Source organism: Lolium perenne, chromosome 5 (assembly GCF_019359855.2).
Source record: "Lolium perenne isolate Kyuss_39 chromosome 5, Kyuss_2.0, whole genome shotgun sequence".
Taxonomy (NCBI): Eukaryota; Viridiplantae; Streptophyta; class Magnoliopsida; order Poales; family Poaceae; genus Lolium; species Lolium perenne.
Genome location: NC_067248.2, coordinates 5418206 through 5438838, shown reverse-complemented (window position 1 = coordinate 5438838; position 20633 = coordinate 5418206). Strand labels below are relative to the sequence as shown.

General features: G+C 44.1%; 1 protein-coding gene and 1 long non-coding RNA gene across 2 annotated transcripts; one reads left to right on the top strand and one right to left on the bottom strand.

Moving 5' to 3' along the window:
- Positions 1–703: 703 nt before the first annotated feature.
- On the bottom strand, positions 704–17118 carry LOC127326369 (uncharacterized). Its single transcript, XR_007867784.2, has 3 exons — positions 16994–17118; positions 15567–15785; positions 704–1060 (listed from the first exon to the last, which is right to left on the bottom strand). It is a non-coding gene; the product is annotated as an uncharacterized lncRNA (long non-coding RNA).
- A 1083-nt stretch (positions 17119–18201) lies between these two features.
- Positions 18202–19282, top strand: LOC127326368 (uncharacterized). Its single transcript, XM_071820651.1, has 2 exons — positions 18202–18501; positions 18668–19282. Exons 1-2 carry the CDS (start codon positions 18202–18204, stop codon positions 19280–19282), a joined length of 915 nt encoding a protein of 304 aa, XP_071676752.1.
- Positions 19283–20633: the final 1351 nt, after the last annotated feature.

The following is a 20633-nucleotide window of genomic DNA, read 5'->3' as shown; positions in this document are numbered from 1 at the left end:
TGCTGCTTTGATCTGTTATATATGTAGTGATGAAGTGGTTATGAGTTGTCATATCATTGCCTTGGTTTAGAATTTCCGATTCTGGGTGAACTGTTTTTTGTGTGGGTGTACATATGGCTTACAATGAAACGGAGACGATTGAGTATCCTTCCTTTCTTCTTCGTAGGTATGTGAAATTTTCAATTCTTGTGGGTGATATGTCGTTGAAAGAGGTTGCGATGGCTTTCATGAAAGTGAAGCGTGGTTCTCTCGAGGGGTTTTGTCATCTCATGGGGAACTCTGGTGAAACTGCTATTTACGCTCATTTTTTGAGCAAGAGGATGCGGAGCGCTTACACGGTAGTCATGTATGGATCGATGACACGCTGGTGACTTGTGTGAGGATGGAGGTACACGGCCTTCGTTATCTTTAGTGTGTAGAAGGTAGAGTGTGTGTTTGTAAGTCTTCAGTGAAATAAATAAATCGGTTATGTATCAGGTATGGATGGCGTGTACGGAGTGTAACTGAAGATGTGTCATAGTTGTTTCCATTATATATGGTTGTCGAATAAATATGACTTCAATCTTCTTTTTTGTGTTGTTGGGAGAAGTATCTTTCTTATGTGGTGTCTGATTAATGTACTGTATGTTCTGAAACTTATATAGACGGTAACAGATTGGAACATATCTAAAGATCATGTCCTGAAAGTACTAATGTTCTGCATATAAATACATAGATATATACAAAGGGTTGAGAACATGGTGCTTAGATTTTCTGTACAATAGTGATTGCATAGCAAAAGCAGGTGCACATTTAGTCTGATCAAACTTGGTGACTACATGGTGCTCATAGAGGGCTGTGTACCAAAAGCAACATGCTGGTTATGGGCTTCTGTTTGTTTGCTGCTTGCATATTTAGCCTGATCAATACCTGGTGGCTACGTTTGCCCAGAGCTGGTTGCATAGTAGAGGTAGCATGGTGGTTCTGGTGGTTTCTTTGTCCAGTCATAGCACATTTAGCCTCGTCAAGAGTTGGTGGCTACAATGTGCTAGTAGTTGGCTCTGGAGTCTTCTTTCAGCAGCTGCACATTTGAGAGAAATACCTAAATGACAGGAAGAAATGTATCTGTAGAATAAGCTTTCCATGGGTTTTTTATTTGTTGTCCACCTTTTTCATGTTCAGCTAACTAACTGGAATCTGGATATCAAATATTATTGATTTATACTGTAGCAGTGTGAATACATGTTCTGATTCTAGATTTAAGCATTCTATTCTGAATATCTTCCTTTAATGAATACTGTTTCTATAGTTATATTTCTTAATTCTGTGTTCAATAATAATTTGCAAGGTGTGGCTAGTATAGTAGTAGTATTTTATGATACTCTGAATAAGTAGCATCTTATATTTAATTTTGATACAGTAAATACTAATATTGAATAGCATGTTGTGAGAAATTCAGAGAAGTTGGTAACTGAAGTACTTGGTGGCTGTAGTATATTATTATGGTGGCCATCTGGTAATATTGAGTGAGCTTAAAACTACAGAGTGTTTGGTACATTAGCAGGAAAAATAAACCTCTGTGTTTGTAACATCCCAAAAATTTAAATAAAGGAAGAAGAACAATTCCAAATATCCAAATTTCAGAACCAACAAAAACTTTTACTTTGCATATAGTACCATGCATAGGACTTGTGCATTTTGAGTGATATACCATGATGATTGTTATTTTGTGTATGTGATGAACTCCAAAACCCTAGAGTAATCAAGTGATCATCATAAATCAAATCCACCAAAAAGAGAAAGAAATTAAATATTATTAAAACCCTAAAAACCCTAACATATGGTCCATGTCATTTTGGTAAATTTGACCCTAGACCCATTTGATCTTCCCCAATAATTATAATATGATATTAAAGAGTAATTACAACTTTGAGAATCAAAGATATACCAATTTAACCAAATTTAAATTTGAAAAATATGATCACATATGATAATGGTCATTTCTGACTTTTATAATCTGGTCACCACTTTGAACCTCTCTATTTCAAATTTTCTAAACTAAACAAATCCAACTCAGGGCATGTCATCCAAGTACACAACAAGGTGAACAACTTTTGTAAAGATCATGATACCAAATTCACTTTGGATCAAGAGTTATGATCAAGAGAAGATGAGACATTGAAACATATGCAAGATTCACAAAATTCAAAATGTGATCAAACCTGGCCAAATCTTGACCACCACTTGACCTAGCCCTACTCCCCTGACCTAACCCTACCTAGCCCATGCAAAAGATCGACATGGACACGACCAGAACATGGCTGGCCATGGCCATGCCGACCTCGTTCCACCTCGACACCCTCCCCTCTCATCTCTGCCTCTCCACTCCCCTCCACCTTGCCAAACACGAAGCCAAGGATCCCAGAAGATCGCCAGTACACGCCCTTGACCGCGAGGACGATGACAGGACCCGGACGACGCGCGCCCAGGTACGCCCAGGTACGCCGCGAACGGCATGGGCGACGTCACTGGCGCACGGACGCGCGCGACCCAGCCACGCGGCGCCCACCAAATCTCGCCGTACCCTGACCATATCCGCGCGCCGTAGTACCCTTCTCGCCACGCGGAGCTCGCCGGACACGCCAACGTCATGCCTTGGCGACCACGGCCGCCGGAGAGGACGAACGCGCCCGCCACGGCCGCGACAGTACACGCGCTCGCCCGACCACCGTACGCGTCGCATTAACTCGCCGCGGACGCTCGCGGATTCGCCGTACTCTCCCGATCGTCGCTGCGTCACGCCTAGCCCTCTAGCTCGCCGGAGACGCCGCGCCCGCGACGACCAGCTCCCTACCTCGCAGCACCCCCTCCCTCCTATAAATAGAGACCTCCCTGGACACAACCAAGCACATCACCATGATCACCACTCACCACCGCCTCGCCCAGCACCAGTAGCCACCTCAATCGTCGCCGGAGCAAGGCCAATCGACGCATCACTGCCGCGGAAACTCTGCAGCAATCGCCGTCGATCCAGGCCTCCCCAAGCGACGCCACTGCTACCAGGAGCCTCGCCGTCGTCTACAACCTCGTCGAGCATACTGCCAACCCTAGCTGGAGCCACCGTAAGCCCTCCGACCCCCTACCTGCGCCGCCGGCGAACTTCTCTCTCGCCGTCGACGATGACGCACCAGAGCCGTTAGATCGCGTTCTAATCCAACGCCCCCTGTTGATTCATACCGCTTCGGCGTTAAGCGTCGCTGACGGGTGGAGCCCACTGTCAGGCGGCCCGCGCGTGCACAGATGCGTGGTGGGCTGGCCTTGGGCCGTTTTTAAACAATTGAGCCCAGTAGTTTTTCCCGCCAGCCCGTTTAATTCAAAACTCGTTTAATAAATTTAGTTTGAATTCAATATAGAACCTAACTTTGAAAATTCATAGAATCTGTTTGGCTTGGCCAAATTTAACAAACTTTATATATTTGGAAAGCTAGCAAAAAGATCTACATTATGCCACTGGTCTCACCTCGAGATTTGTTGTAGAAATAAAATGATAAAAAGAAGAAGGCAGGGACTTTTTCATATTCAAATAATTATTAAAAATCAACCAAAATAGATATTGAATTAATTCCAACTCCTATAGCTCACATTTGACTTACACTAATTGTTTCTACAAGAAAATGGTGTGGTCACTCTGCATGATCATGCCCTAGATTAATTAATGGACTATATGACTAGTTTAGCTATGTGATATTGTCCAAAACTATTATGTAAAGCATATGAAGTATTTTACTTCATTTAAATCTTGTCCCAAATGAATTCATGTGATGTTTGTACCCCTGGTCCAAACCCTCCCATATGAATATTTGGAGATTTAAATCATTTATAGAATTATAAAATGGTATGAGGTGACATACCTCATTTAAATCATTTTCTCAAATACTAATAATGAATGTTGACTTTGGTCAATATGAATTCAAGTATGGTTATTTGAGAAGTTAAATCTTAAGAAGATTTCAATGAGAGGAAATTCGTTTCCTCAAGAACTAAATGGAAATTTATTAACTACATATGCTATGAGAGGAAATCACTTTTCTTTAATAAAGAAAACCAATGCACCTAATCATTTTATGTGTGTGCCTAGCCTAGATTGTGTGAGATAATGATGTGATTAGCATAGTCCTTGAGCTTGTTTAGTGATTATACCTCGTATTCAAATTTAGACGCTAGCACCGGAGATTTCCAAGAGGAAGGAGAATTCTACCCAGAAGAGGAAGAAGAAAACCTAGAGAACTACCAAGGCAAGCTAATACTCTTGCAAAGTGCAAAGCCCTCCTTGGGCAAGGCACCATGATTCTTATCTTTCTTCATACATCCTATCCTACATTTATACCATACAAGTTTTACTTGTTGTGTTTTCAAAGAGTTGATATCAAATGGTATAGTGAATACAACTACTAGAGTAGCAAAGTTAGCAAAGCAATGTAGCACCCCTCATGATTAGTGCTAGTGCTAAAATACTAAAACTTGACTACTCTAGATGGGAACATATGACTTGTTGAATTTGAAACCTTGGAATGGTGAAGCATTCCATTGAATGATGTGAAGTGGAAGGTGAACAAGAGAAGATAGTGATTTTTGATAAAACCCTGATATTGGTTTGGATGCGATACCTTTCCAATTTTTGAGTACCCCCACAATACCTGATTATGGGTAGGGCTTAACTGGAAGTTTATAGATTTTAGTATGGGTTCCCTCTGAACACACATCATAGGGGTTATGCCGAGGCTGCCTCCGTTGTTAAAGATATGATGTGAACTGAGGTGAAATTGTACGGCCAAGCCCTGTGCAGTTCCCAGGTTAACAGTTGGTTTTCACTGGGAGGCCAAGCTCATGGGGAGAGGTGCTCATACTAGGATATGTAAGTGAAAGGTTATGGTTGATGATCCGCGTACTGTGTTACGGTGACTCGGAGTTATTCCGATGGATGAAATCAAATGTTGTGGCACAAGTGTGCAACCTCTGCAGAGTGTAAATCTATTCGAATAGCCGTGTCCACGGTTACGGACGGTTGGAAGGGCCATACAGTTTCCAGTGTCAGATATTTTGAAAACCTTAGTGAATATGAATGGTGATGTGGTGACTTGTTGAAATATTACTAACGATGTGGGAATGACACTAATGTTCCCATTTGAGTTAGTTAGCACATGATCCAAGCTTGTGAACTAAAATCTGGCTTATGCAAGTTAAACTAGAGCTTGAATACCTTTAGTGAGAATTTTTACACTAGTATTAGTTTGCAAGTACTTAAAGTACTTACGGCTTTGTCCCTGGCTATTCAAATGGCCAGAATACGATGATGAACAGAATTATCACGAGGATGACCAGCAGGACGCCTACGACAACTAGGGGTTTCTAACGTCAGATGTTGGCCTGTGGACTAGAGAGTCCATCTATAGTTACGCTTCCGCTATGTATGAACTTGTGTATGTATGTTGATGGAAAGATCAACTATTTTTGTAAGATGAATCATGTGATTCAAGATTGTATGACATTAGGGCTTGTAATAAATAATGACTGTGATATTCGACTATTATGCCTCGCAACAACATTATCCTGGGATTGCGATGAATGACATAATAGGCATCTGGACTTAAAAATCCGGGTGTTGACAAGTTGGTATCAGAGCCATTATTTGACCTTAGAAAACCTTAGTTAGAATGGGCGTTCATAAAAACCTAACTTTGAAATCAAAATGAAAAGAATATTTATGAAAAACTTATTCGTACTCTTGTCTTGGAGGATTTTTCGAAAGTGGTTAAAACATGCTCTTTCTTACTATGTCTACTTAAAATTTTGCCACACTTGTTCAAATCTCTAACTTACTCTCCCAATTCACTTTCAGATGGAGCCCAACGCACCCGTCAACACCAAGTTTTACCAACTTGGTAATGGAGGCAGCTTGATTTTTGAGCATGATCTCACTGCGGTCTCGAACTTTCTGGGGCGCCTCCAGCCCGAGTTCCATGGGATCCAAGTGAACGATCAGCCTGGCGGCGAGATGCAATGGATCATTACTGTAGATCTGAGGAGGAACATGGAGTCTCCTACTACGGAGAGAATCCTGTTCTCTTTCCATGAGAGCAACTGGCTCGATGGTCTTGCACGTGGCCTGCAGGAGGCACTGGCACGCCTCTGCGGACAGAACGCGGTGCGCCTGCTTGCGTCCCGTTTCGCTCACCTAGTGAAGCGTGATGCCGCAGGAGTACCCATGGCTCTGCAGTCTCACCCTGAGCTGAGGCATCACGCCGAGCATCTAGACTTCATGCTGTACCATACTCAGCAGGATCTGGATAACGCCAGGATGTACGCGAACCAGACTCACCTCGCCCTGGCCACCCATGGCGACGCTATCAAGATGCTGTCTCGGGACCGCAACAAGCTTCGCCTGCGGTGTGCGAAGAAGGATGTCACTATCACGCGCCTTCGCGCTCAGATAGCGTCACTTGAGACCACGGTGAAGGCCCAGGAGGAGCAGCTGCAGGAGATGGAGGAAGACGAAGCCGGTATCGATATTCAGGGAGGAGGTGCCTTCCTGAGTGACGATGACGACTTCGAGGATGACGAGTTCACTGAGGAGGAGGATTACGCGTTCCTGGAGCCTGGACCTGATGATGTCGTTCACATCAACATTGAGGATGAGGGCAGCCACACCTGAGCACTGATGTAGGCATGAGTTGTATCCTGTCGGTTGTATCGTAGCATGTGAAATGGTTCTGAAAACCATTGGAGTGTTGAACTACTAGTTTGTAATATGTGATGTGGAATGAATGAATGAATGTTGGTGTGTGTCATCCAAAGCATTCAAGTTATTACAAGTTTTTGAACTCAATTAAAAATAAACCATAGAATTTCCCTCTTATCTTATAATCTCCTGTATATTCAGATGGCCCCTCCCAATCGCAACAACAACGATGCCATGATGCAACTGCTGCAAACCCTGCTTCAAGACAGGGAGACTGAAAGGACTGAACGTCAAGCCAACATAGCAGCCCTGCAAAACCTTGCTAATCAAGGCCATGGGAATCATGATCATCCCGGATCCAAACTCAAGAACTTCCAGAATACCAACCCTCCGGTGCTCAGTAAGACGGAAGAACCCCTCGACGCCGACGACTGGCTCCAGACTATGGAGAACAACTTAGAGGTCGCCAGAGTGGAAGCCAATGAGAAGGTCCTGTTTGCAACCCACTATCTTGCCGGACCAGCCCGAGCCTGGTGGACCAGCACCCGTGCCATGAACGGAGGTCAAGTCATGACTTGGGCAGATTTCAAGCTCAAGTTCAGCAAGTACCATGTGCCCCCGGGTCTCATCAAGAAGATGCGGGATGAATTCCGCGAACTGAAGCAAGGACGGATGACGGTGGTAGAATACCGCGACAGGTTCCTTACACTGTCAAGGTACGCCCCCGATGAGACTGACACCACTGAGAAGAGGCAGGAGAGATTCCTGAACGGACTGCATGATGAGATGCAAACTGTCCTAGTCAACATCCCCTTTGCCGACCTTGAAGCCCTTGTTGACTCCGCCATTCAGATGGAGGGCAAGTTGAACCAAGCCAATGAGAACCGCAAACGCCGCATGATGCACCAGAGTGGGCCCAGCAATACTCCCAAGTATCGCCCCAGCTCAAGCGGAGGTTTTTCCCCCAGAAACCACAAACCTCAGATGCAGACATCACGCCCCGGTTTCCAGAACCGGAGTGGAGGAAACTCCAGGCCAGGAAGCCATCCCAACCACAACCACAACTACCAGAACAACACCAACAACTTCAACCGTGCCCCAATGAGAACCCCCAACACCAACAACAACAACACCAACACCGCTCCAAGGACTGGAAGTAACGCCATTCCTGTCGCTACCAAGGACAAGTCCACCATCACCTGCTATGAGTGCGGTGTAGTGGGACACTACTCCAACGAGTGCCCCAAGAGACTCGCCAAGCTCGCCGGCAACCCTGCTGCACCTGTTCAGCAGCAACGCCGCGTCTCCACCGGAAAGAAGTTCGCCCCCAACAATCCCAATAACCGCAACGGCCGTCTCTTCCACATGAATGCCGAAGAAGCCCAGGAAGCACCAGATGTTGTACTGGGTATGTTTCCTGTCAACTCAGTACCTGCTAGAGTGTTGTTTGATTCCGGAGCATCTCATTCTTTTGTCACTGAAGACTTTGCATCAACCAGTAAAATTCAACCTCTCAGTTTGAAACATGTCATGATAGTTCAAATTCCCGGATCAACCACTAAAGCCAGAAAATTTTGTAAAAATGTACCCATCAGAATACATGAAGTAGATTTCTATGCCAATCTAATAATTCTGGGAACCAAAGGTTTGGAAATAGTGCTGGGAATGGATTGGATGGCCAAACACCATGGAATGATTGACTGTGCCAAGAAAGCCATCACCATGACCAGTAGCTCCGGTATCATAGTAGAACATGTCTCTGAATTGCTACCCAGAAAATTTACCTGCAACCAAAGTGTAGCCAAGCCAACCTTGGATCAAATCAGGGTCGTTTGTCGATATCCTGATGTGTTTCCTGATGGTTTACCCGGTATGCCCCCGGATCGGGATATCGAGTTCATTATCGAGTTAATCCCTGGAACTGGACCTATAGCCCAGAGAGCCTATAGCATGAACCCAGCAGAGCTAGTGGAGCTGAAGAAGCAACAGGATGAACTATTAGCCAAAGGTCTGATTCGACCAAGTGCGTCACCTTGGAGATCCCCAGTTTTGTTTGTGGATAAGAAGGATGGTGCCAGTCGTTTATGTACGGACTATCGTAAGCTTAACGATGTCACCATCAAGAACAAATACCCCTTGCCAAAGATAGAAGACCTGTTTGATCAGTTGACCGGTGCCGTAGTTTTCTCAAAGATTGATCTCAGGACTGGATACCACCAGCTGAAGATTCGTGCATCGGACATTCCCAAAACTGCCTTTACCACCAGATATGGGTTGTACGAGTACAATGTCATGTCATTTGGATTGACCAATGCTCCCGCTTATTTCATGAATCTCATGAATAAGATCTTCATGAACTTTCTGGATAAGTTTGTTGTCGTTTTCATCGATGACATCCTCATCTACTCCAAGTCTGAGGAGGAACATGAGCAACACCTAGAAGCTGTCCTGGAGACCCTTAGAGAGCATAAGCTGTATGCTAAGTTCAGCAAATGTGAGTTTTGGCTGAAGGAAGTAGGATTCCTGGGACATATCTTGTCTGCAGGAGGAATTGCCGTAGATCCCGCCAAGATCAAAACTGTTGCAGAATGGAAAGCCCCAACCACCCAGACCGAGGTCCGCGCTTTTCTTGGATTAGCCGGATATTACCACAGATTTGTAGAAGGCTTTTCGAGTATCGCTCGACCAATGACCCAACTGCTGAAGAAGGACAAGAAGTTCGAATGGACTGACAAATGTGAGGAGAGTTTCCAACAACTCAAGCTTAGACTGACCCCAGCCCCAATTCTGATCATGCCGGACATCACCAAGCCCTTTGACGTTTACTGCGATGCATCCAAGATTGGTCTTGGATTTGTGCTTATGCAAGAAGGCAAAGTGATATCTTATCTGTCCCGGCAATTGAAGCAGCATGAGCAGAACTACCCAACCCATGACCTCGAACTCGCAGCCGTAGTCTTAGCACTGAAAGTGTGGCGTCATTACCTCATGGGTAATCGCTGCGAGATCTATTCGGATCACAAGAGCCTGAAGTATATCTTTACCCAGAAGGAGCTGAACATGAGACAAAGAAGATGGTTAGAATTAATCAAATATTATGATATGGAGATCCACTACCACCCCGGCAAGGCCAATGTGGTAGCGGATGCGTTGAGTAGACTGCCGTGTCAGTTAAACTCAATGATAGCCGAAGAACAACCCAGCCTATACCATGAGTTTGAGCAGTTTAGAATGGAGTTAGTCAGTGAAGGATTCCTAGCCAGCATGGAGCTGCAACCCACCTTGATTGGTCAAATCAAGGAAGCTCAGAAGGGAAATGCCAGCATCGAGGGAATCAAGACCCAGATAGCCGCCGGAAAAGCACCGGGATTCACCGTAGATGCAGAAGGAGTCCTTTGGTACAACGGACGTCTGTGTGTACCGTCAGACTCAGAGTTGAAGCAAGTTATTCTGAAGGAAGCCCATGACACCCTATATTCTATTCACCCGGGAGGTACCAAGATGTATCAGGACTTGAAGGAACAGTTCTGGTGGCATGGAATGAAGAGGGAGATCGAAAGCTACATCGCCAAGTGTGATATCTGTCAGCGAGTCAAGGCAGAACATCAGCGACCCGCAGGACTGCTGCAACCACTACAGATTCCAGAATGGAAGTGGGACTCTGTAGGAATGGACTTTATCACCGGTTTGCCCAAATCCAGCAAAGGAAATGACTCCATATGGGTAGTTGTCGTTCATAGCTGTCAAGACCACCTACCAGGGCCCAAAGTTAGCTGAGCTGTACAGCTCCAGAATTGTCTCCCTGCACGGAACCCCGAAGTCAATAGTGTCAGATAGAGGTTCACAATTCACCTCAAGATTCTGGCAGAAGGTGCATGAAGGACAAGGAACCCGTCTGAATTTCAGCACCGCTTATCACCCACAGACCGATGGACAGACTGAGAGAGTCAACCAAATCTTGGAGGACATGCTGAGAGCATGTGTACTGGAATATGGATCTAAGTGGGAAGACTGTTTGCCGTACGCAGAGTTCTCGTACAACAACAGTTACCAAGCCAGTTTACAGATGGCCCCCTTTGAAGCTCTGTACGGAAGGAAGTGCCGTACCCCCCTGAACTGGTCGGAAGTCGGAGAAAGTCAAGTCTTTGGACCTGATGTACTTCGTGAAGCCGAAGAGAAGGTGCACAAGATTCGAGAGTACCTCAAGATGGCGCAATCCAGGCAGAAGAATTACGCTGACAAGAGACGCCGAGAGATGACCTTTGAAATCGGAGATTTCGTCTATCTTAAAGTATCCCCCCTGAAAGGAATGCAGAGATTTCAGCTGAAAGGAAAGCTCGCACCCCGATATGTCGGACCCTTCAAAGTTCTAAGTCGCCGAGGAGAAGTATCCTATCAATTAGAGTTGCCCGAAGAAATGTCGGCAGTACACGACGTGTTTCACATCTCACTCCTTCGGAAGTGCCTTGAAGTTCCTGAGAAGACTGAAGTGTTCAAGAACATCGATCACCGTTCAGTGGATATGAACCAAGATCGGACATACCGCGAAGTGCCGATTCGCATCTTGGAAGAGGCATACAGAACCACTCGCACCAGAAGCATCAAGTTCCTGAAGATACAGTGGAGCAATCATACCGAAGATGAAGCCACTTGGGAACGAGAGGAAGATATGAAGAAGGAATACCCAGATCTCTTTAGTACCTAATTTTCTTTAAGATCTCGGGACGAGATCTTTTGTAAGGGGGAAGGGTTTGTAACATCCCAAAAATTTAAATAAAGGAAGAAGAACAATTCCAAATATCCAAATTTCAGAACCAACAAAAACTTTTACTTTGCATATAGTACCATGCATAGGACTTGTGCATTTTGAGTGATATACCATGATGATTGTTATTTTGTGTATGTGATGAACTCCAAAACCCTAGAGTAATCAAGTGATCATCATAAATCAAATCCACCAAAAAGAGAAAGAAATTAAATATTATTAAAACCCTAAAAACCCTAACATATGGTCCATGTCATTTTGGTAAATTTGACCCTAGACCCATTTGATCTTCCCCAATAATTATAATATGATATTAAAGAGTAATTACAACATTGAGAATCAAAGATATACCAATTTAACCAAATTCAAATTTGAAAAATATGATCACATATGATAATGGTCATTTCTGACTTTTATAATCTGGTCACCACTTTGAACCTCTCTATTTCAAATTTTCTAAACTAAACAAATCCAACTCAGGGCATGTCATCCAAGTACACAACAAGGTGAACAACTTTTGTAAAGATCATGATACCAAATTCACTTTGGATCAAGAGTTATGATCAAGAGAAGATGAGACATTGAAACATATGCAAGATTCACAAAATTCAAAATGTGATCAAACCTGGCCAAATCTTGACCACCACTTGACCTAGCCCTACTCCCCTGACCTAACCCTACCTAGCCCATGCAAAAGATCGACATGGACACGACCAGAACATGGCTGGCCATGGCCATGCCGACCTCGTTCCACCTCGACACCCTCCCCTCTCATCTCTGCCTCTCCACTCCCCTCCACCTTGCCAAACACGAAGCCAATGATCCCAGAAGATCGCCAGTACACGCCCTTGACCGCGAGGACGACGACAGGACCCGGACGACGCGCGCCCAGGTACGCCCAGGTACGCCGCGAACGGCATGGGCGACGTCACTGGCGCACGGACGCGCGCGACCCGGCCACGCGGTGCCCGCCAAATCTCGCCGTACCCCGACCATATCCGCACGCCGTAGTACCCTTCTCGCCACGCGGAGCTCGCCGGACGCGCTAACGTCATGCCTTGGCGACCATGGCCGCCGGAGAGGACGAACGCGCCCGCCACGGCCGCGACAGTACACGCGCTCGCCCGACCACCGTACGCGTCGCATTAACTCGCCGTGGACGCTCGCGGATTCGCCGTACTCTCCCGATCGTCGCTGCGTCACGCCTAGCCCTCTAGCTCGCCGGAGACGCCGCGCCCGCGACGACCAGCTCCCTGCCTCGCAGCACCCCCTCCCTCCTATAAATAGAGACCTCCCTGGACACAACCAAGCACATCACCATGATCACCACTCACCACCGCCTCGCCCAGCACCAGTAGCCACCTCAATCGTCGCCGGAGCAAGGCCAATCGACGCATCACTGCCGCGGAAACTCTGCAGCAATCGCCGTTGATCCAGGCCACCCCAAGCGACACCACTGCTACCAGGAGCCTCGTCGTCGTCTACAACCTCGTCGAGCATACTGCCAACCCTAGCTGGAGCCACCGTAAGCCCTCCGACCCCCTACCTGCGCCGCCGGCGAACTTCTCTCTCGCCGTCGACGACGACGCACCAGAGCCGTTAGATCGCGTTCTAATCCAACGCCCCCTGTTGATTCATACCGCTTCGGCGTTAAGCGTCGCTGACGGGTGGAGCCCACTGTCAGGCGGCCCGCGCGTGCACAGATGCGTGGTGGGCTGGCCTTGGGCCGTTTTTAAACAATTGAGCCCAGTAGTTTTTCCCGCCAGCCCGTTTAATTCAAAACTCGTTTAATAAATTTAGTTTGAATTCTATATAGAACCCAACTTTGAAAATTCATAGAATCTGTTTGGCTTGGCCAAATTTAACAAACTTTATATATTTGGAAAGCTAGCAAAAAGATCTACATTATGCCACTGGTCTCACCTCGAGATTTGTTGTAGAAATAAATGATAAAAAGAAGAAGGCAGGGACTTTTTCATATTCAAATAATTATTAAAAATCAACCAAAATAGATATTGAATTAATTCCAACTCCTATAGCTCACATTTGACTTACACTAATTGTTTCTGCAAGAAAATGGTGTGGTCACTCTGCATGATCATGCCCTAGATTAATTAATGGACTATATGACTAGTTTAGCTATGTGATATTGTCCAAAACTATTATGTAAAGCATATGAAGTATTTTACTTCATTTAAATCTTGTCCCAAATGAATTCATGTGATGTTTGTACCCCTGGTCCAAACCCTCCCATATGAATATTTGGAGATTTAAATCATTTATAGAATTATAAAATGGTATGAGGTGACATACCTCATTTAAATCATTTTCTCAAATACTAATAATGAATGTTGACTTTGGTCAATATGAATTCAAGTATGGTTATTTGAGAAGTTAAATCTTAAGAAGATTTCAATGAGAGGAAATTCGTTTCCTCGAGAACTAAATGGAAATTTATTAACTACATATGCTATGAGAGGAAATCACTTTTCTTTAATAAAGAAAACCAATGCACCTAATCATTTTATGTGTGTGCCTAGCCTAGATTGTGTGAGATAATGATGTGCTTAGCATAGTCCTTGAGCTTGTTTAGTGATTATACCTCGTATTCAAATTTAGACGCTAGCACCGGAGATTTCCAAGAGGAAGGAGAATTCTACCCAGAAGAGGAAGAAGAAAACCTAGAGAACTACCAAGGCAAGCTAATACTCTTGCAAAGTGCAAAGCCCTCCTTGGGCAAGGCACCATGATTCTTATCTTTCTTCATACATCCTATCCTACATTTATACCATACAAGTTTTACTTGTTGTGTTTTCAAAGAGTTGATATCAAATGGTATAGTGAATACAACTACTAGAGTAGCAAAGTTAGCAAAGCAATGTAGCACCCCTCATGATTAGTGCTAGTGCTAAAATACTAAAACTTGACTACTCTAGATGGGAACATATGACTTGTTGAATTTGAAACCTTGGAATGGTGAAGCATTCCATTGAATGATGTGAAGTGGAAGGTGAACAAGAGAAGATAGTGATTTTTGATAAAACCCTGATATTGGTTTGGATGCGATACCTTTCCAATTTTTGAGTACCCCCACAATACCTGATTATGGGTAGGGCTTAACTGGAAGTTTATAGATTTTAGTATGGGTTCCCTCTGAACACACATCATAGGGGTTATGCCGAGGCTGCCTCCGTTGTTAAAGATATGATGTGAACTGAGGTGAAATTGTACGGCCAAGCCCTGTGCAGTTCCCAGGTTAACAGTTGGTTTTCACTGGGAGGCCAAGCTCATGGGGAGAGATGCTCATACTAGGATATGTAAGTGAAAGGTTATGGTTGATGATCCGCGTACTGTGTTACGGTGACTCGGAGTTATTCCGACGGATGAAATCAAATGTTGTGGCACAAGTGTGCAACCTCTGCAGAGTGTAAATCTATTCGAATAGCCGTGTCCACGGTTACGGACGGTTGGAAGGGCCATACAGTTTCCAGTGTCAGATATTTTGAAAACCTTAGTGAATATGAATGGTGATGTGGTGACTTGTTGAAATATTACTAACGATGTGGGAATGACACTAATGTTCCCATTTGAGTTAGTTAGCACATGATCCAAGCTTGTGAACTAAAATCTGGCTTATGCAAGTTAAACTAGAGCTTGAATACCTTTAGTGAGCATTTTTACACTAGTATTAGTTTGCAAGTACTTAAAGTACTTACGGCTTTGTCCCTGGCTATTCAAATGGCCAGAATACGATGATGAACAGAATTATCACGAGGATGACCAGCAGAACGCCTACGACAACTAGGGGTTTCTAACGTCAGATGTTGGCCTGTGGACTAGAGAGTCCATCTATAGTTACGCTTCCGCTATGTATGAACTTGTATATGTATGTTGATGGAAAGATCAACTATTTATGTAAGATGAATCATGTGATTCAAGATTGTATGACATTAGGGCTTGTAATAAATAATGACTGTGATATTCGACTATTATGCCTCGCAACAACATTATCCTGGGATTGCGATGAATGACATAATAGGCATCTGGACTTAAAAATCCGGGTGTTGACAGTGTTGTTATTACCTTACAGCTGTTGTCTTCCTCACGGATGAAGAGATGATGATGATGAGGTTGCTAGCTGGCTGTGGAGCTGAAGGGAATGTGGTTCTGAGACGCCTGGCTTTGACTTGGACCGGCGGAGCCGTCGGCGCTGGAAGGCCAAGTATGACCCCTGTGATGAATTCGTTGTTGATTTTTGCAGAAGGTGATGGTGGGAGTTGGGGCGCTGGGTTTAGTTAATTGCTGTTAAAATAAGAAATTAAAAAATGTTGAAGTAAGAAATTAAAATTACCATCGGTGCGACAAATTAAAATTACCGCTGAAAATTATATATCCTCCGGTGAATAATTAATGATGTGTAATTAAATTCAGTAGTATAAAGAAATTTAAAATTCAGTAAAATAAAAATAAAATAAAATAAATAGCTAAAGTAAGAAATTGAAATTACCACTAGTGCGGCAAATTAAAATTACCGCTGGAAATTATCCTTTGGTGGGTAATTAAATTCAGTAGTATAAATAAATTAAAAAATAGCAATATAAAAATAAAATAAAATAAAAAGCTAAAGTAATAAATTGAAATTACCACCGGTGCGGCAAATTAAAATTACCGCTGGAAATTATCCTCCGGTGAATAATTAATGATGGATAATTAAATTCAGTACTATTAAAAAATTGAATTCAGTAATATAAAAATAAAAAAAGTTAAAGTGAGAAATTAAAATAAAAAAATAAAAAAAGTTAAAGTAAGAAATTAAAGTTACCACCGGTACGGCAAATTAAAATTACCAGTGAAAATTATCCTCCAGTGAATAATTAATGATGGGTAATTAAATTTAGTAGTATAAAGAAATTAAAAAATTCAGCAATATAAAAATAAAATGAAAGAAAAAGCTAAAGTAAGAAACTGAAATTACCACCGGTGCGGCAAATTAAAATTACCGCTGGAAATTATCCTCCGGTGAATAGTTAATGATGGGTAATTAAATTTAGTAGTATAAAGAAATTAAAAAATTCAGCAATATGAAAATAAAATGAAAGAAAAAGCTAAAGTAAGAAATTGAAATTACCACCGGTGTGGCAAATTAAAATTACCGCTGAAAATTATCCTCCGGTGAATAGTTAACGATGGGTAATAAAATTCAGTAGTGTAAAAAAATAAAAATTCAGTAATATAAAAATAAAAAAGTAAATATAAAAATAAAAATTCACTGTTCATCAAAGCTACTGTTTACTACCATGGGCGGAGCTTCAGCCCGGCGTGCCCGGGCAGCTGCCCGGGCTCTGCTTCGTCCGGGCTCTGCTTCGTCCCGCAAGCGCGCAAACAGCAAATAATTAGGCGTTAATTAGTGAGATGCAGGCTGCATGCCCGGGCAACAAGTCCAGCGATATGATCATCTCCTATTTTTTTTGTCCAGCCCAATAAAATAAATAGCATGAGATAAGCCCAACCTGTCCGCCAACAGGCGTAGGGCACGTCCGAACAGAAGTTACGAGCAAATCAGAGGCCAGATCGATCGTTCCGTGATTCAGTCGTTAGTCTGTTCGACTCCTCGAGTGCTCGTCCAGGATGCGTGCATCTAAAGTTGTATATGATGCCCCCCATAGGGGGCCTCACAGCGATTTGAGCCTCGTAGCCGTTGGATCTTATTTGGTGGTGGATCTCGTCCGTCCATTTTTTCACTGTGGAGTAGTCCAGGACGAGGCCCTCGCGGAACCCGTTTTTTATCCACGGGTCATGTGAAGCCCGCCCGGCCCGGCGTCGTCGCGCACCTGCTCCTCCTCTCCCTCGCGCACCTGCCTCCCGCCGCCACCTCGGGTGGGAGAATGACTTATAACCCCCCTCGTTGGTGTGCAAGGGCAAAAGAAGCCCCCTTCTTCATTGCTCTCCCTCTCAGCCCCTTTTTACTGTCATGAGTTATTATTAGACTTCTAATTATCTGTACCTTTCCAATTTTTACAGAAACGACTAAAGTGCCCCTCCTCTTTTTCTTCAGATTGCACACGACACGGAAGGAGCAACCCGTGCTCGTTCATTCGCTCCCCAGTCCCCATACCCGTTCGTGACCGAGCCGCCACAGAGAGCGCCCGTCCCCGTCGCCCGCCTCTGCTCCGCCTCGTCGCCCGCCTCTGCTCCGCCTCGTCGCCCGCTGCTGCTCCGCCGTCTCCCCACGCCCGCCGCCCTCCAGGACCTCCCCCAAGGCAAGGCAAGCTTCTCCCCTTCTCTTGTGTTGGCTGGATTTTGCTAGTTTGGTGTGGTTGATCTGATTTGTTGAAACCCTAGATGTGGACTGGAGATTGATATGGGGATTTGAGGGGTTCTGGATTGACAAAGGGGTATGATGGATCTGCAAAGGTAACATCATATTCCCCGATTTTTTCTGGATGTATGCATGTGTTTTTGGTGTCCAATATTTGTGGCAAATTTCTGAATTTTTGATGTGTATTATTGAAGGGACATGTCTACGTGTATGCATGAATCTAGTAAATCCAGTGTGACTAACCTAACCACGGGAGCTACTTCGGCCAATGATGGGGACGAAAATCCTGTTCCTATTATTGATTGGTCTTCTCTTGTGATTGAACCTGCTAATGAGGGGGACGAAAATGCTGGGGAGGAAAAGGGGATCCCGGATGAAAAGCCGGTGGATGAGCACGCCATGTTTGCTCTGTTTGGTTTTAAAACAGAGGAGAATGTGCGAGCTGCTGATGTGAAGCCAAATATTCCTATTCCTAATTATGGCCTACATGATTGTGAGGGTGCTGATATGTTTGTCGATGATAAGGCTCCAAATGAGCCACTTATTGTGTGGGACGAACGGCACCCGCATATGGATGTTGGGACGCCATATCCTAATATGGTTGCATTTAGAAAGGCCATAAAACAATTTGCTATCAATGGGGAGTTTGAATATGGCACTAAAAAAATGAGCCAGAGAGGTTTCGGGCATTTTGTAAAGGTAAATCCCAAAAAGATGAACCTTGCAAATGGGCCCTAACCGCTAATTGGCAGCGAGATGCAAAGTGTGTCATGGTAATGATATTTTCGTTTTGTATTGTATTATTTTTTTGCTCCATTTGTTGGTAATGGTAATAACTTATAAATCTGTACCTTTTGTGCTGTAGGTTGTGAAGCATCAAACACAACATATTTGCAGCTCAACAAGTGGAAAAGTGACAAATATGACATGCCAATCTTGGGTGGCTGATAAGGCAAAGGCTATTCTGAAGAAAGATCCCACCTTAAGTGCTGTGAAGTTACTTAAAGAGCTGGAAGAAGAACATCATGTCACACTTTGCTATCGCACGGTGTGGAAAGGCAAACAAAAGGCTGCAACCAGCTTATATGGGAGTTGGGAAGAAAGTTTCAGGAGTCTGTACAACTACAAGGCGGAGATAGAGTTGAGGTCTCCGGGAAGCATTGTAGAGATTGATACAACCACAGTTGCAGGTGAAGTACATTTCAATAAGCTTTTCATTGCTCTGAAGCCTTGCATAGATGGGTTCTTAAATGGGTGTAGGCCATATATTAGCATAGATTCAACTCACTTGAATGGCAAATGGAATGGTCAGTTAGCTGTAGTCACTGCTTTAGATGGTCACAATTGGATGTTTCCGGTGGCATATGGGTTTATTGAGTCTGAAAATGGAGATAATTGGGCTTGGTTCATGAATCAATTGAAGAAGGCAATAGGGGACCTACCGGTATTGGCTGTTTGCACCGATGCTTGCAAAGACTAGAGGACTAATTCTGCCATTTGTCATACATCAACTAAATGCAAAGACTAGAGGACTAGGACATCTCAAGGCCAAAGCATCAGCTGATTGGAGTGCGGAAGTGACCAATATTAACAAAGATGGTGAAAGGCATGTGGTGAAAACACTCACACATGAGTGTACTTGTCTCCAATGGCAGCACACAGGCAAGCCTTGTGACCATGCACTTGCCTTCATAAATGTTCTGCAAGCTCGGAACTTTGTCAACATGGAGGATTACGTACATGAGTACTACTCAGTTAGCAGATTCAGGGCAGCCTATGAAGGTGCAATTGAGCCCCTTACAGATAAGAATCAGTGGCCACAAGTAGATACTGGATTTGTCTTGCGTCCACCAATTCCAACAAGCAAGAAAGCTGCTGGAAGAACAAGGAAACAAAGGATAAAGGCTTGGTGGGAAGGTGGTACAAGGAAGGGGGCTCTCAACAAATGCAAAAGATGTGGCGAGCTTGGGCATAGAGAATCTGGCTGTCCTAATAATGGAACAAAGAAAAGGTAAAAATCACACTTGTTGCTCTCTTTTTAGTTCTAACATCTTGGATCTTTTACATGCAAATCATTCTAATTGCTCATTTTTGTAGGAACGGAAAGGGGAAAAAGAACATGTCGCCATGGTTTGATGTTTCCGTGAGCAACTTAGTCCCGTCTACACCAACAAAGAACCAAGCTGCTGCAACAACTAGATGCCCGGGACCGACCACAAGGAGCCAAGCTGCTGCTGCTACAACTAGCAGCCCAGGACCTGTGACAAGGAGCCAATCTGCTGCTTCTACACCACTGAAATCTCCTCCAGCAAAAGGAAAGAAGATGACTCCAAAGAAGCGGAAATCAAGTGACCTGTGAACTTGTTGTGCCTTTGAAGAACTCCTTTATTTGTTCAGAACTTGGTTGTGTACGTGAGAGACATTCTCATGTTTATTTTGTTGTCATGCATGAACTACTTTAAATTCTTGTTTGTGAACCTATGATATTGTTGTCAGTTTGTGAGTCATATTATGTTGTGAAACTATATATTTGCTGTCAGTTTGTGAGTATTTATATGTTCTGAAACTACATATTTGCTGTCAATTTGGAGGTGCACATATTGCAGCAGAATTATAGCCTTTTTTTCAATTGAAACAGCAACACGTTTCAGTTATTTACTTGGGCAACATATTGCAGGGGTAGTTCTGTCTATTCATGTGCCATTTTAGTGTTTATATGCTGACATTTCTGTTAAAGAAGCAAAAGGGGGACATCAGCAACTGAAACGTGAACTGGGGGGGCTGAGAGGGAGCGCAACGAAGAAGGGGGCTTCTTTTGCCCTTGCACACCA